The 17933-nt window shown below is 34.9% G+C and overlaps 2 protein-coding genes across 3 annotated transcripts; one reads left to right on the top strand and one right to left on the bottom strand.

The window, feature by feature from the left end:
• The first annotated feature begins 9118 nt into the window (after positions 1–9118).
• Positions 9119–14349, top strand: LOC113703427 (protein NUCLEAR FUSION DEFECTIVE 4). The gene is made up of 3 exons (XM_027224782.2): positions 9119–9842; positions 12273–13165; positions 13370–14349. The coding sequence occupies exons 1-3, from the start codon at positions 9534–9536 to the stop codon at positions 13839–13841; spliced, it is 1674 nt and encodes a 557-aa protein (XP_027080583.1). The 5' UTR covers positions 9119–9533; the 3' UTR covers positions 13842–14349.
• A 515-nt stretch (positions 14350–14864) lies between these two features.
• On the bottom strand, positions 14865–17556 carry LOC113703428 (B3 domain-containing protein Os04g0386900-like). 2 transcript variants are annotated; one of them, XM_027224783.2, is made up of 4 exons: positions 17351–17553; positions 16388–16536; positions 15469–15681; positions 14865–15330 (listed from the first exon to the last, which is right to left on the bottom strand). In XM_027224783.2, the coding sequence occupies exons 2-4, from the start codon at positions 16433–16435 to the stop codon at positions 15025–15027; spliced, it is 567 nt and encodes a 188-aa protein (XP_027080584.1). In that variant the 5' UTR covers positions 16436–16536; positions 17351–17553; the 3' UTR covers positions 14865–15024. The 2 variants fall into 2 exon arrangements, with proteins under 2 accessions (XP_027080584.1, XP_027080586.1); XM_027224785.2 differs by lacking the exon at positions 16388–16536 and having other exon boundaries at positions 17351–17556.
• Between the last annotated feature and the right edge of the window lie 377 nt (positions 17557–17933).

Genomic DNA, 17933 nt, shown 5'->3' with positions numbered 1-17933 from the left:
AAGGACAAAACTGTAGAGTAGAAATTTTTTAGTGTGAGTGATTTACCTTGATGCCTCTCAGTTTCACTTTATTGCACATAAGGCCCTTGGGTTCTTGTCACTATTTCCATGTGCAAGAATCAAGATATTTTTTTTCTTTTTCTAATAGGGGAGATGTGGGACTTAAAGAAGTGAGAAGGAAATAAAGGAATTTGAACTAAGAATCTCTGATTCTTGAGGCTATATCAAGATCAGAATTTCTATAACCCGATCTAGTGAATGGATTATTGTACCTAACTTGGTTAAAATGACTAGTAACTTAGTTTGATTCACGTTAGACAATTTGTGTATGGTACAATCATAGGTTTGATAAAAATGATTATGAAGGTGCACTCTTCTTTGTATGAGCTTTCTCTCTCTTGGAAAGAGTGCTTTTTTCCCTTGAACTATGTTTTTTTAACTGTTCCCTCTATCTCATTAATAATGTCATGCTTTTCTTTATGGTCCATTCCAAAATATTTGTTACATTTCCTTCCCCATTTGGCAAGTTTACAGTTTACCCCTACTTGAGGAAATAATGAATGGGCCAACTAAAGCAATTTGAATTTGATAAATCTTTACTATACTAAAAGCGCGGGTTGGAGTTGCTACAGTGCTCATGGACAGGTTATCCGGTTATTTTGAGCAATTTCGGTGGCTTTTTCATAGGCAGATGGACTGGTTATGCTGTAAATTTTGACAATTCCAATGGCATTTCATAGGAATTTGTTTGGTTTGCCCTCTTGCTCCAGAGTTCAGACACTAGAATTCTTTCCCCTCTCCCTCCAGTGGCATTTTTTAGGAAGCATATATGTGCCATATATAAAGCTTGATGCCCTTTACGGTGTTGTATTGTTAGTTCTTTCTTCTTTTTTTTTATTTTTTTGCCTTTATTATAAAGGATAAAATGGATTTATTCTCTAACAAAATAATAAAACAACAATTTTACTATAACTTCGAATCTTCCCGTATTTTTACGTTCAATTTCTCCATGTTTATCTACTATATTTGACACACATTTCTTCAATTTTTCTTTATTAACATCACCGAAATTAAGCCCATGCACTTGTTTCCCCTATAATACTTCACTTTTATAAGAGAATTATTATTACAAATATTTTTATTCTAATCAGTTATACACACATCTGAGTGTGCCTTAATCACTATTATGTATAACGAGAAAAGAATTATTGAACATGTTTGAACTAATTCTTGATAAGAAATTTCAGAAAAGTAATGTACTACCCAACCTTTAGCTTTAGATACTTTTATTCGTATTTTCTTCATTCAAAGTTTTAATTTTTGTTTATATTCTTAATTAGGCTTGCTATAAAAATTGAAACCTAGAAATTGGAACATTCGATTTGTTTTCTTAGGGTTTGGGTGTATGTATGGTGGACGTTGGACCAGTTTTGAGTGCTTCAACTTTTAGATATAATATGGCATATCCATTATTATCCTCTTTAGTTCTCTTCGTGTAAGGCATTAATAGTGCTATATCATGCAAGCAAACTTTTCTTGTTGCAATAGAACGATGAAACTTGGCATCTTTGTGTTTGATTCACGTTGAAAGCAGCATCTTACATTTCCACTGTTTTGCATATGTAGCTTTATGAAATATTCTTTAATTATCTTACATTTCAACCAAGAGTTTCAGAATATACAGTATACACTGAGTTTATTTGGATAGGAGTTTATTTGGATAATTTATTTGAGATAATTACTGTAGCATATTTTATGATGAGATATATGTGAGATAAAAAGGTGATTGGAATTTGTGAAGCAAATTATTTTTTTCAAATCATTTCAATCCAAACACACTCACTATCATTTTTGGATACATGTCATATATACAAAAGTTGATATTAGAATTCAAATTTGGATTAAATAATATGCATTAAAATGTGAAAATGTATACTGTCAATATAAACAAGAGGGTCCTCCTGTTTTGGAAAAAAAATTAAAAAAATATATGAAGGAATCCCGTGGCCATGTAAACATTTTTTCTTTTTTTTTTTTGCAAAAGGATAAACTTTCTTCATAAAAAAAAATATGCAATTTAAGAAATGGATTATAGTTTTTAAACTTTTACGGTAGTCCCAATTTTTCTTTCGAGCATGAAAAAATGATTCTATAAATACATATTTTCAGATTTTAAACACGAGTTTGTTACTAAAAATATGAAGGTATCCCGTAGCTGTGTAAAATTTTTTTTTTTTTTTTGCAAAAGGATAAACTTTCTTCATAAAAAAAATATGCAATTTAAGAAATGGATTATAATTTTTAAACTTTTACAGTAGTTCCAATTTTTCTTTCGTGCATGAAAAAACGATTCTATAAATACATATTTTTGGATTTTAAACACGAGTTTGTTACCCCATTTGTAAAATAGATCCACTGCCTAAATTATGGGCAACTTCGGTGGCTTTTGCATTCGTGCTTCGGTTGTGTGCTTGGTCAACTTTGGTGGTTTTTGTGTTTGTGCTTCAGAGTTCAGACGTGTATTTGTATCTTCATCGTATAGTTGTAGTTGCTTGAGTTCCCCTGGTGAGTGGGCAGTAGGTGGTGTCCGAAGCGGTCTGTGGGAGCCGCACAAAGCTGTATTGCCTATGTAATCTTGAGAAGAAAACCATCTGAAAAGCAACATATTGGATGTGTTTCTTTCTCCAATTGAAGACCTGGATTTGGCGGTTTTACAAGGTGAAGTCTTCGCACTCTCACCTAGCTGATCTTGTTTAAACTTATTTCATTCTTGATTAGATACAAATAGTGTGTGCATAATTTTAAAAGTGATCAGCGTCACCATATTTATGATATATGTATGTACTTGTACATTTTAAATGAATGCATCATTTATTCATAAGATCAAGAATTCGCAAAGATCTTAAGCCAAAGAGTGACTATCTAAGAGAAAATTACAAATCAAATGAGTAAATGAGTAACAACAATATTCAATTTACTTAAAGTCAAATTGTCCATATTTATTAACACCTATCATGTATTAAATATATAACCATTTTACATTAATCCACTTACCTTCATTTGATCTTGATTAACATAGACCCAGGCATCCTCACGCATTGCGTGAGGCTGAAAAAACTAGTGCAAATGAAGAGTGAAAAGATTGACAAGTTAGGAAAGGGATATGTTGAGTAATACGAAAGAGAGGCAATGTAAGTGAAACTTCTCAAATTTGGTGGTTTCTACTTAAAAAATAAAGTTAACATGTGGCCTAGCTTTGCCGGTATTTCTCACTCTCACTGGAGGATGTGAACTGCTGTTTGCTGGCATGTTCATGTGGGTTCCAGTAGTTACTAACTTACTGCTACTGCATTAGTATTGTTGAAATAAAGGGTAAATCTGAAACAAACGCTTATCCATGGGGAATTAAATCACTGTACCCACAAAAAAAAAAGAGTTGCAATTTCGAAAAGCGTCAAATTTTTCGGGACGGAGGGATTTAATATTTTTCAAACTTTTTTTTTTTAATTCTAGAACCAAAACTTAGATCTTGTCAAAATTCCATTATATCAAAGCTATTAAATACTACACATCTAAAACCTTTACACTTTTAATCCTTATTTCATCTTACTATGCCCTTGTTTGGCAAATAAATTTTTCTCTAAATTTATCTGTTACAAATTTTTTAACAACTTTAATTATAGTAACCTCAAAAAATTTCTTAAAATGTTTAAACTATACACTTTAAAGTATCACAAAATTTACATACTTAAAAATTTTTTTTATAACTTTTACAATAAATTACAATAAAATTTTAAATAAACATTCAAAAAACTCACTTACTCACCCTTACTTTCGATCCTATGTAATAAATCTGGTCAACTACTCCCTTTGGTCAATCCGGAGAACCGAGCTGAGTGGAATGGAATGTACTGTTGCTAATACAGAACAAATTTACTTCCTATAGGACTAAAGGAAGCTAATTTTACAACTACACGTTACAATCTCCATCTGGCGAAACTGTTTTTTTTTTATGTTTTGTTTATCTTTTAAATTAATTTTTCCTATATTGTCAGTGTATATATATATATACTGACGGATCTGAATATATGTCATAGAATTTGAATTTCAACATTAGAGTTTGTATATGTAACATATATCTAGACCTGCTATTATACGCATTGTCAATACATAAAAGATTTACTCTTTTTTTTGTACAAAAAAGTTTGAGTGGATTCAACTTTGATCACCATCATGTGTCAGGGCATATTTCTAGCAACATACAAGGTTCTCTCAAATTACCGACTAATACAATTCTCATATCTATAACGACATTTGAATATATTACTTTTACGAAGAAATAGTCCGTATTTGTTAACTGAGTTAATTTACGTTGACCGCAAAAGTGTGGCTTCATATAGGACTGGGGGAAGCTAATTTCACAACATAAGTCATAATCTCTGACTAGCTAAGTTTCCTTTGCTTTTTTTTTTTTTTGTTTTTCAAGTGTTGGATTTTTATTTTGTTTGCCTTTTTTTTTGGTGCCGTTGCATTTTCATTTTGTGCAATTGCCTGCCGCCGATTGCATTTACGCTGATAAAAATGTTGCATTTATAGTATTTCCTTGCAAATCTCATTAGATTATTGTCTTTTAATGTCAATAAATTATGAAGCCCCAAAGTAACTCATTAGATAATTGTCATTTCTTAACACGTTAATTGATTTAGCTGATACTCCCTCCGTCTCACTTTGATAGTCCTGATTTTTTTTTCACACAGTTTAAGAAAAAGTAGTTAACTTTGTTGGAACAATCAATTTAGGTAATTATTTTCCTAAAATACTCTCACATTAATTAGAGTACAACTTTATGGGAATTTGAATTGATAGTAAAAAAAGAATCAACTCTCATTAAATGGGGTAGATTTATAGTAACAACATAATACATTGAATAAGGATATTTTAGAAAAATTAAAATACAACTACATTCTTCAATTGGAAAGTGGACTACAATTTGGGACAGATGAAAAAGGAAAACAGGACTATCAAAGTGGGACGGAGGAAGTATTATGCAGAGACTTTTTCTTTCTAACAAAGAAAAATGGGTGGTGATCTAGATATTGGAAATGGAGACTCTTGTGTTGGGAATTGGTAGTTAAGCCCAAAATCATAGGAATTTTGACCAATAATTAGATTTTAGAATATTAATTGATGAATTACCAATTGGAATTGTGGTGACTTATCCAAAAATTTTTTTTACCTAATACTAATGCTTTTAGTAAAATTACTTATTAAGTATTTAATAATAGTAATTGGATGCATACTTGTACAAGTGCTTATGATATCATGTAAAATGCATATCTTTAATTTTAAAAATATATTTAGTTCTTTATTCAAATCAGAGTTTATTTTAAAATGGTCGATGTTTGATTTCTATTTCTTACTAAAGATAAAAGCTTTTCTAAAAATACAAATTTTGAAGCATGAAAGGATTTTGAGTCTAAAAGTTTCACTCTTAAAGTAACTTTTTAGAAAGATTTTTTTTTATTATGTGTCCTCAAAGCACATGATAAGCACACACAAATAGACTGTATCAGTATGTAAGCACACATACACATAACTCTTTTAGAAAATCATCGCCTCAGTGGAGTTCTAACTCTAACCGCTAATCTAACCATTATTGCTGCAAGGAAATTTCGTACTAAATAAAGACAAGGATTTATGGTCATTATCCTTCTTTAACAATTATATTTTATGGAGTAAATATCACATAAAGACAATGAGAAAAGGCAAGATATAGCTCCGTTTGAATTAGCTGTTTTGGTTGCATTCATAACCATGTCATGTTTTTCCATGCTGGAATTAGAACGAGAGCTAGAGCTTTGTCTTTGAGCAAATGGCAAGAAAAAAAATGAATCGGATGCAATTAACAAACATGTAGTGCCAATACCATCCCCTAATTTGAAAACTCTATGGTATCTTTTGGATATCATATACTAGCAAGTATCAATTAAGTTGAATTAACTGTTGGACATGTAAAAAAATTATCAACCCTCGAATTATTTAGGAGTTTTAACTATTGAACGGTATGATAAAAATTTATTGAATTACAATTACAGGTATGATATTCAAAAGGGACGGTAGAATTTTCAAAATTTTGACCTCTATAACAATAAGGGATTTCACCATCATCATCATTTGCATTGAAAAAATCCTCCAAGTCAAAGGCATTTCATGAAAAGATTAAAAAAAAAACACTTTTCTTGAAGGCCTTAGTGTGAGAACCCAGATTTGCCCTAATATTTTCTTAGGGTTTTTCCCCTTAAATTTCATGTTTTCTGCATTTTCTGGCCTAGGATTATTTTCTTGGTGGATTTTATGAGTAATTATAGTTTTAAGATGATTTTTCTAGTATTGGAGTATTTTTAGAACAGTAAGAATATATATTGGACGTGGGACCCACGAGTGCGAAAAGTTCGGGAAAATTCGGCCAATACGATTAAGTTTCGGATACTGTGGAAAATTTATCGGATGTTACGAGATAAGTAGAGAGTGAGATTTGATTGATGTGAGAGAGAAAAGAAAGGATAGGAATGCATTTATGATAGTGACAAGTGTCACAAGATCATTGGAGTTGACTTAAGAAATACTATTCACATTTTTTTACTTTTTTTGACCAAAGGATTATATATCTCAAAAAAATCACAAAATTCACCATTTTTTTTCTTCTCATTGTGGCCGAACCTCTCACTTGCAAGAAGGAAGAAAATTCTTCAACATTTCAAGCTTCCAACTTGTCCAAATCCACCAAATCAAGTGTTTAACTTAGTTTTTATTCCATACAATCTTTCCTTTTAGTGTTAGTGAGTGCTTTAGTGAGGTTTGTTTGGAGAGCTAAGGTGCCCAACATCTTCTCCTCTCTTGATTTCTTGGTAAGTGATGCTTGAACACCCTACTACATCTAATGATGCTTATGTTTGGCTTAGAAGTGGCTAAGGTGATGAATTATATGATTTATTTCTTGGTTTGGCTTGATTTGGTGAACTTTTCCATTTTATGATGAATTTTCTGGTTTCATATGATCTTGATGGTGTGGTTGTTTTTGATGGTTGGTAATAAGGGGCTTTGACTCTAGTAGGTGTGAATTGATGAGAAATGCAATCAATTTTGGATTTGGAATGAAATGTGAAAAGTTAGGGTTCATGAACCCCTATTCTGTCCGAAATTTTAGGTCATAGCTAGAGGTCGAATTGGACTTTACTCAAAACATGAAAGTTGTAGGTATTGATGAGTTTGATGTGCCTACAAAATTTCAGGGCATTTGGAGTAGTATAGAGAGAGTTATGCCGTTTTTACTGTTGCTGTTTTTGGTGAGCAGAATGTCCGAACTGCGATAGTAATTGTCTGTTTTGACTGGAATTGGTTTGGATTTTGAAGTTGGTGTCTTCTGATGAAATATAGCTGGATATCTTAGCTAACTTATGCCTTTGGAATTTCGGCATTTGGACCTGTATAGACTGAGTTATAGTAATTACAGTTTTGTGTGTTTTGCAAACCTGTTTTGGGAATTCTGGTATAGTATTTGGCATATTTGACCTAGTTGTGTTAGGAACTGGATTGAGTGGCCTTCTACATTGTTGTAACCCTGTTTCATAGCTTCGAAATGGTGGGTCTTACACCCCCATCCGATAATCGTAGTGAATTTGACGCCATTACCGCATAATAAGGGCAAAACAGTTTTTCTATTCGGGGCCAAGACTAATGCTACTTTTAATTTCTGGTTTGCTTATGATGCTTGTTTATGTATATGAAACCCATTGGGGTTGTGAATGGCTTGGCTTTAGACTCGTTATCGAGTCTCATTGCAATTGTTTACGTGTTTTAGGACGTGACGAGGGTTCACGGCGACTTTTTTGACGTTGGTGCATGAAATATCACCTACGTGATTGGTGAGTATACTACTCACTTAATTGTTAAAATGTGGCTTGGTTATATGTGAATTGGATGCCTTGAAGGCTTACTTGGCTATTGGAATTGATAGAGGTGAGGGTGTACTTGACCGCCCTCACCCCCTTGTGATTTCATTCATGACTGTTTACTGATATACTGAAATACTGCACTGGCTATATGAGATATTGAATTGCATCCTTGGAAAACTGATTTGGTGTCATTCGGGCGAATGTCCAATGGCTTTACTGTATCACTGAGCTCAACCCCGTTTGGTAGTCAATTGGATCGAGCCGGCGAGGGCTTGGTCGTGAAAATTGTCATGCCACGGGGACTGTACTGTGGAATCTTGTGGTAATGAGACCTTTGGTTCCGGTATACTCGAGTATTACCAAAAGCTACTGATTGGAGTGCGGGCCCGGTTGGGGTATGTTTGGTGGAAGGAATGAGAGTGAAGTGGGCTCTACGGTTACTACTCATAAACGTTGACGGAGAGTCAATGAGATTGGATCAAGAATATAAGCGTGGCAATGGGCTCTTGAGAGCCGACCGTATCCTTTCACTGATTTGCTTTACTTCGAAATTGCATACTTGAATTGAATGGTTTTGCTTATGTGATCTTAACTGCTATTGTGATAGTTGCTCACTGGGCTTTAGCTCATTCCGTGTTATTTGTTTTCCTTACAGGAATTGGAAAAGGTTATGACAAGTTGAGCTCAGGGTGAAAACCCTAAGTGTTTTGATTCACCAATGTTTGGTGTGTAAATGGCTACTTGTTTATGTATGAACTAAATAGCTATTTTGGTATGCCGTTTTGGCTTGACAATTTTGGATTTCCATGTATATATGTTAAATTGATGTTTGGATGAACTTTGAATCGATTTGGCTTTCAAACGGCAAAAGGAAAATTTTGAACGAAAAGACACTGGACTGAATCCGGCCAGGAATCCGGCCAGAAACTGGCCGGATTGCCGGCCGGATTGAGAAGGGTTTTGGAAAAATTTTGGTTTGCTCTCGGCCTAGTATCCGGCCGAGATTCCGGCCGGAAATCCGGCCAGATTCCGGCCGGATTCTGACGTGGCCTGCACTATTCATCTTCAGCGCACATTTTCGTTTTTTTTATTTTGTGATTTTGACTTGTTTGCGTGCAATGGTATGTTCCGGAACGTTTTAGATCGACGTGAACTGATCCGTAGTCCTGGCGAGAGCTGGGCAGACAGTCCGCTAACCCCTTTGGTTCGCCTTAGGGGAAAGTGGGGCTGTTACACTTAGGGTATATATACGCCTGAAGATGTATATTCTGTGGAAATCCTTGCATAAGGCTTTGTATGATGATGGACCATCAACAGCAACTTTTGCAAAGGTTCTGTCAATTCTCAAGTATCCACACAAGTTTCCACCCAATACAACTAAGCCTCCAAAAGAACCTCCATTAATTAGCTTGCCTACTCATTAGTCATCATGCGATAGAGGCTGCCTATAAAGCATAAAACTCATCCTCCTGAACATGAACGTATAACCTACCTTCCCTCATGCCATTGCTTCGGGATTGAGTCGTAGAAGAATCCCTTCTTGCATATGATTGCCTTCTCATTCTAGCCACTCAAGAAATGGTAGGACAATCAAGAAAATGGATGATTTTGGCAGCAAGTGTGTGGATACAGGCATTTACAGGAACAAATTTGGACTTTTCGTCCTACTCTTCAGATTTAAAATCTGTTCTAGGCATTTCACAAGTTCAGCTGAACAATCTGTCCATGGCATCAGACATGGGCAAAGCCTTTGGATGGTGTTCTGGAGTCTGTCTCAAGTATTTGCCATTATGGGTTGTCATCTTTCTTGCAGCTTTCATGGGATTTCTTGGTTATGGCCTCCAATGGCTTGTCATCCAAGGACACATCTCCTTGCCTTATTCCCTAGTGAGTTTCCTTTTCCCTTAATTTCTTAACCGCTTTTAGAAATTCATCTCTTCTTGAATGCTTAAAATTGGCAGATTTCATCACTTCTTACGAGTTTTTCTTCTTTCTTTCTACTCATATACTACTTGGATCAATCAAAGATTTGTTGATTTTGCACAACATTTCCAAATAAACAAAAAAAAAGTAAAAAAAGATATTCCTATCACTTTTTATGTAGCTTAAAAGTTAAGGTTGGACAGAGTTTGTTATTGTCATTTCATTGATGTGAGTTCCTAATTTGTTGGGATTGTACATAGCCAACTCCACTAACTTGTTTCAACTACCATAACCAACATAGAGAAGAAAAAGAAAAAAAAAAGTTGTTGCTTGAGGCAGGTGATAGGTATAACATAACCATCAGTACCAATATTCTAATGCATGAATCCATTGCCATTTATTTTGTTAGGTAGTTGGCTTTTTGTATTCTTCTTCATATAGGCATAGGATAGTCACACTGAAACATGTGAGTCCACCTCATAATTCAAGTATTATCTCCACTCATTTTTTAGTATACTTTTACATAAGAATTTTAAACTTTATATCTCCTGATACACATGACTTCACCTTTTATGCCTTGCCAAACCCAAAATTTGCCTGCATTTTTATGTAGGAATGTTGAATTTTTTTTACAGATAAAAAGTAATTGATTTTTATTTTTTTGTGTGCCAAAACACTAGAGAGTTATATACCCTCTACTAAGTATAACTCCCTTTGGATAAACATAATTTTGGCATTATTTTGAAAAAAAAAAAAGGAATCTTTCTTAAACATCTTTTTGCATCATAATCGTACATTTTTTTTTATTAAGTTATCTACCCTTCATTACACTCTATTTGAATAAACATTACTCGGGTATTATTTATTTTTAATATTTTTCAAAATCACATTTTTATCTCACATAAATCACATTATGAAAAATTGTCATAGTAAAAAAATTTTCTTGAAAACGCAATTCACACTTTTCAATCTCTTTACCATATTATATTACAAGCAGTTGTCCTTAAGGGCACTTTATGTGAATAATAACAAATTGGTATATTTTTGTTATCAAGAGGACAAAAAAATGGCAGTTGATCTAACACTCTGACCTTTGATGCAGACTCCCTCACGAAATATCACATTTTAGAGAAGTCAAACCCAGTCAACCACCAACTAAATACTCATTTAGATTGTTATTTTCTGAAATTTTTATTAAAAAAAATGTAGATACTCGATTTGACGTATATAAGATAAAAAGGTGATTGACGTATATAAGATAAAAAGGTGATTGAAAAATAAGTTCACGAAAAGTAAAAATTTTTTGAGAAAAAATGACAATCCAAACGAGGAATTCTTTATACAAGACAATCTTGGAAAGTGCCCATTAAGTTAAGCTAGGCAGTTGGTATAGAATAATTGCAGCATGACAGCACGTAAATAGGAAGCTGAATTTTCATTTTTTTTTTTTTCATTTTGAAGCAAACTTTACAAGGACTACATGATTTTTCCAAAAACTGATATTGGTATAATAAGCACTTCTTATCAAGCAGCAGCTGGACTTGGATTGAAAACAATAGATTGAAGAAGACATTGGAATTTCTCTCTCCTACACTTTCTTTTTGAGTTCATTTAGTGCTAGATCATCCAATTTATATGTTCAAAGATACTTAAGTCTCATATCAGGATATAACAGTTGTCCATCAAGCAGCAAAAATGTAGTGGCATTTTGTAATTTATGGATTTTTATTGAATTGATAAATCTTGAAAATGCATTTTGCACTAGACAGAAGCTAATATTTTTGTTGTTCCAGCACACCTTTTAAGCTTATCAGGGATTAGTTTTTGGGGGGTTGAAGGGGGTGGAGAGGGAGTGCTGATAGATTAATATTTGCTCTTTTTTCACTTAGGGTATCCCAGTCTTTCGCCCAGATTAATCCCCTAAGGCTATGTAGAGTCTTGCCTCAAGGATACACAGCTAAGCAGCCTGAGAGCAATCCGACTGGTTCCGTAATCTGGGAGTTACCAGCAGATCCTGTGATTGACTCCTATGTGCTGCTAATTTTTACTGAAACTACAAAGATGTTGATAATTAACTTGTCAGTTATTAGGGGTCAATCAAATATGTCATCATCAGTGTCATATTGAACATCATCTTTCCAAAAGATAGCCATCACGATCACAATGGAGCATCCTTAAACCCAAAATTATATATTTTAGATCAGAATGTGGCCATGTATCATATAGGTGATAACAAACAGGTCCATGAAATATTATTGTTTGTTGCAGCTCTATTTTAACTCTTTCAGGTGCCCTTAAAACTTTGTGCATCATGCTTACTCTCTTCCCCTCACATTACTTAATCCGTTGCAATATTGAGCACGCTAAAAGTTGCTACAATCTGATACCTTTCAGGTAATCCTCTCGAGTTTGCTTGCGGGTTGTAGCATCTCCTGGTTCAACACAGTCTGTTATGTCTTGTGCATAAACAACTTTCCTGCTAACAGGCCACTGGCATTGTCCCTCAGCATCAGTTTTAATGGTGTAACTGCAGCTTTATATAAGCTCATTGTCAATGCCATCAACTCCACTGATAGCGCATTATATCTCCTTCTTAATGCTATCATGCCACTTATTGCTTCAATAGGCATCCTTACTTTGGTCCTCCAGCAACACCCTCCTCAAGCCCTTTCCGGTGGTGCTATTCATCGCGAGTCCTGTGTTTTTCTCCGTCTAGTTATCCTAGCAGCTTGTACCGGTGTATATCTTCTAGTCCTTCATACAGAATCAGTAACTAGCAGTGCTTCCACGCTTGGTGCAATATTATTCCTAATCCTGCTACTAATTACCACCAGAATTTTTTGCGCTCGGGAATGGGCTCAAAGAACAGAGAATTCAAGCATCGAATTACAGGGCACAAGTTTCAATTCAGTTGACTTAGGAGATCTTGATATTAAACAAAAACTTGTGGAAATTGAGGACTCAAGCAGTCCCTTGACACGCAGCAATGGAAATGCGTATGATCCAGAAGAGAAGAGATCCTGCTGTGATCAAAAGTTCTTCAAAGATCGTTTGTCAATGCTAGGAGAAGAGCACTCAGTAAGGTTGCTCATCCATCGACTGGACTTTTGGTTATACTACTTGGCATACTTCTGTGGTGGAACAATAGGAATTGTTTATGGTAACAATCTTGGCCAAATTGCACAATCACTTGGATATGGCTCAGAGATAAGTTCATTTGTATCTCTGTACTCTGCTTGCTCATTCTTTGGACGTCTGCTTTCTGCCATTCCAGACTTGCTGGGAGAGTAAGTTTTTTCTATAATTGATTTTGGTTTTTCATGATATTGGGGACAAAGAAACTAAAAAGGAATGTTAAGAGTTGCCGAACAGCTAACCAATAGGAGGTGAAATTCCTGCACAAGCAGCAGCACCTTTTTCTGCTGCCTGACAGAAAATGCATTTTTACTTCATAGTAGCAATCACATGATGTCTTTGTTTTACTAATGCAGCAACATGTATTACCCAAGAACTGGATGGCTTGTGCTAGGACTGGTTCCAACACCAATTGCATTTCTTTTGCTTGTTTCATCAGGCAGCCAGACAGCACTGAGAACTGCCACAGCCTTCATTGGATTAAGTTCTGGTTTTATTGTTACAGCAGCAGTTTCAATGACAGCAGAATTGTTTGGACCTGTCAGTACTGGAGTCAATCATAACATTCTTATAACCAATATCCCTCTGGGATCACTTCTTTATGGTCTTCTTGCTGCCTTGCTATACCAAAGAAACATAAGGAGCTCAAATTTGCTGGTTTTAATGGATGGATCAACGGTATGCATCGGTAGGCAATGTTACAGTGAGACTTTTGCCTGGTGGAGCTTTATTTCTATGTTTGGTGTTGCTTCGGGTTATTTGCTTTTCCTTAGAACTAGAGCTGTTTATAGTCTTGAGAGGAACAGAAATTGGATGCAGTACCCTTAATTCACAACCTTGACCCCCATAATCGTATATGTATTGAAATTAGAAGATCACCAGGGGATTTTGAGATCATGCACACAATAGCAAAAGAGAAACAGCCACATGCTTGACAGTTTTCAAGGGAGATAGTGTCAATTGAATACGACAAAGATGCCTATGCACGGCCAATAAGAGAAAATCAGAAGCTGTAAGTCTCCCAAGCATGTAGTCGTTTCCCCCACTGAAGGCAGGATGGAGAAAAAAGAAACATAATAAAATTATGAAAAAGTATGAAGGTGAAGCCAAGGTGAAGAGTTCAGGAAAAGAATGCATGCACATTGTTAATGTGGTGATCTGCAAAGCAATACTTTCCGCCCTACCATGCAGATCCCACAGACAAGGATAAATTGTTGTAGCAATACCATGGATCTTATTTTTGACTTCTTTGGCAGTTTGCAAAACCTATCAAGTATATGACATCAATTCTAATATTTCAAATGAAGAAGAAAGAACTGCCTGCAATCTTGATTCATTTTCGACTTTTATATGATCCATACCTGATTAAAATCCTCTTCAGTTAAGCTGAAAATTTCCACTTCCTCACCAGTTATATGATCCCCTTCCTCACATAGTTGGAAGGCCGTATAATTATTTTCCCCGCAAATGCAAACTCAAATATCATGAGCTCAGAAGACCGTTCCTACAGATCAAGCCACTAGCTAAATCACCTGAACATAGTAATGGAACCTCTACAAACTTTAGGGTAGATTATTACTGATGATCCCTCGAGGCTTTCATAATTGTCGAAACCTGCAGTTGTACTTTGTCAAATTATAGCATCAACCTTACATATCATGTTACAAAAACCTTTGTCGAGTCATAGATGTTGATATCAGGAGGCAAAGGAATCCAAATTTTGCAGAACTCAGTAACAAGATGACACAAGTTAGATTGCAACAAGACCAGAATCAAGCCAATGCAACATAAACCCCAGGCCAGATCCTCCTCATCAACAAACTATACATTACTCAAGCCATGGCATTGATATCCTACACCAAAAACGTTTATATATTCAAAGCTGCTAAACAGTGCATGATATAGAGTGAGCTTTATAGAAATTGTGCATATTGTAGCACATAAGTTGAGGTCCCAAAAGCTTGAGATACATCATGACAAAACACGAAATCTGTAGATCTAACGGATGGTTCTATTCAATGATGATCGCTTTCTCTGGGGTCTCACCATCTCCTTCAGCAAAACGAAGGACTGGCAGGTCACCTCTCAGAATAATAACTTTAAACTTGATTTGTGCCATTGTAGACTCCATGAGCTCAAAGAAACAACAATCTCCAGTCTTTAGCTCATTATCTGATGCAAATTTTTTCCAGCTGGGGCCAAACCTTTTGCCTGTCCTGTCTCCATAATAGACTGTATTCCAATTCTTGCCACAAGAAGTCAGAACCACAGGGACCATAGCAGAAGGAAGCTCTGGGACAATTGTGGTTGGAAGGAACTGAGAGTGACAAATTAGAATTTCTTGAGATAAGTCGTAGATTTCAACATAATCTAACTTGAAACGAAAAAATCAATGCGGGACAAAATCTTTTGCTAGTATCTAATGGAAACTAATTTTAGCTAACAAAGAAATTACCAGTTGAAATCTGGGACCAACATGTGATTTTGCTAGAATTATATCAAAATACGGCTTCTTCCCAGAGATTGTCCAATATTCAATATCATCCATTTCAGCCATTCCAGAACTTGATCCAGACAGAAGCTGTGAGTTCTCTCCACTGGGCACAGATTTTGAGTTAATAAGGTCTACATATGGCTTCTCATCAGTGTCTGAGTCTGTCATAAAGGGCTGCGAGGAATAATAAACATCAAAGTTAAAGGCATTCCACAGGACAAAACAGAGATATGTTGAATGCAATAAGTGCATCATAACAATGCATTTTATCCAAATATCAACTTTACAATACCTATTTTTCCAGGGAAAAGAAATGCTACTTTCTTCACTACATTGACCTCTAAGAATTCCACATGAATTAAACATTAATAAAATGTGTATCATTCTTCAACTTTTTGCAAGTAAAAAACAATCCTATTCCACTACCTGGTCCTTGTACACAGGACATTCACTTTCTGCCAACTTACCATCAGTTAAGTGAATTATGACAAATCTTGAATTCAAATTTTTTCTAATTGAATTATACCACTTCTGCAATTAGAGGCAATACTGAGCTCTACATCAAGTTACAGGGATACCGTGAACTCACAAAATTAAACTGACATAAATAAAAGACCAAAAATTTCTTAGATGTATACCGTGATCTGTAACTGGTAAAGAAACTGAGCTACAAGAATGCATCAAAGAGATCAAGAAATTCTTTGACTTGACAAATTTCTAGCCCAATAAAGACCAACTTCTTTGGCATGTTTCTTTGTTTTGGTAATCATAGGCTTCATAGCACGCCAAACAGTACAATCATACCTAATATAAAGTGGTAATTATTCAAAACAAAATTTTCGTTCATCAATTCGAAATGCTAGAAACCAAAGGTGCATACCTCCTCCTTGACAGCGCAAAGAAACGGCTGTACCGGCTGATTAGACATCTCTACTTCAACACAGTTCAGTATTCTCTTTTCATTGATTTCTCAGGGATCCACTAAGACAAGATCAGGAAAACCACTACAATCTTGTTTATTTTATGTTCCTGATTCATAGTAGAATTAAAAAATAAACTAGAGTGAAAAACACAATAGCATTGCAGATTAATTTGAACCGCCTGCGGTAACATAGAGAACATTAATACTAACAAGACATTTTGAAGCACCTATCGAAATTCAAAACCAAGAAGCATTTGTACTATACAACTCTGACATTATTACTAACCCCTAAATGGCGTATTTATTTTGGTACAAAATTTAAATTTTACAACCAAGTTACACAGATTTCTCCTATGACCTTATTTTGGTTAATATCCCAACCAGAGGAGTTGGGCTTTTGATCCTTGAACAATAAAATTTCTTTTTGTTAATGGCATTACCCTTCACTTCTTTAATTACCATTTTTGTTTCATGGCTTTTTACATGTTTTAATCTTATACATATATTACATTTTATATCGGACAATAGGAAAAAAAAAAAAAGATACGGGCTTTTTACCCTTTTATGTGATTCAAAATATGAAACTGAAAAAAATAAGAAAAAGAGTGTGTCTTCTAACAAATAAGAAATTGACTTGACTAACAACAGAAGTAACTAAGAACAAGCCCAATGAAGAGAGCAACAATGGACACATGCAGAGATTACCAGAAAACAGAGCATTATCAGAATAATGGGCAAAACATCACATCACATTCATCAATGATATCCATATTAGAAGGGGGAAAAAAGATAAAAATGGTTTTACATCTTCTAAATAAAAGCATGCAACATCACTGATGGAGTGTTTCTTAATATTCATAGCCGCATTTGATTACTTTAACAAACAGAAAATAAAGGCACTGCAAGAACTTTATCCCTTACAGATGTGCTAAGGTGAGAGAGCTCTTTGGCTAAGAGTGTTTTGTGTGTATTTTCTCTTTGGTTGGACTTGGAGAATGTGCCAATGAGGTGAGAAGGAAGACAAAAGGGTGTTTAAAGGATCAAGAAACGTCCGTCCGCACGAAAATGGGCGAAACTAACCGCCTCATTTGTAAGTTGAAATGCTATTGAATGCTAATAGTGGTAGGTTGAGGACCTAGACCTGACTAGTGAAGGGCAGATCAATGGGCTACTGGCGTAATTAATGGTTGGGTGCTTGAATGTATGGATCAGTATAATATTTTTTTAATTTAAAATTTAGTAGGGATAATTTTTAATAGGGATAATTTCAGAAACCTCCCCTGAGGTTTCTGACATTTACACTTACCTCCCTTGTGGTTTGAACAATTACACTGACCTCCCCTGAAGTTACTAATCCTTTACAAATTCAGTCCAAATGATTAAAATATTATTTTAGAGAGTGAAATTAGAATTTTGTACCTGATTTGTCCTTTGTGCCACATGCTCAATGAATGGCAAAGTATTACAAATTAATTAACAATTAATAAACTTTAACGAGCGTAGT

This window comes from Coffea arabica, chromosome 8e, assembly GCF_036785885.1.
Source record: "Coffea arabica cultivar ET-39 chromosome 8e, Coffea Arabica ET-39 HiFi, whole genome shotgun sequence".
NCBI lineage: Eukaryota > Viridiplantae > Streptophyta > Magnoliopsida > Gentianales > Rubiaceae > Coffea > Coffea arabica.
Note: the sequence above shows the minus strand (reverse complement) of the source record. Positions and strands in the feature narration are given on the sequence as shown.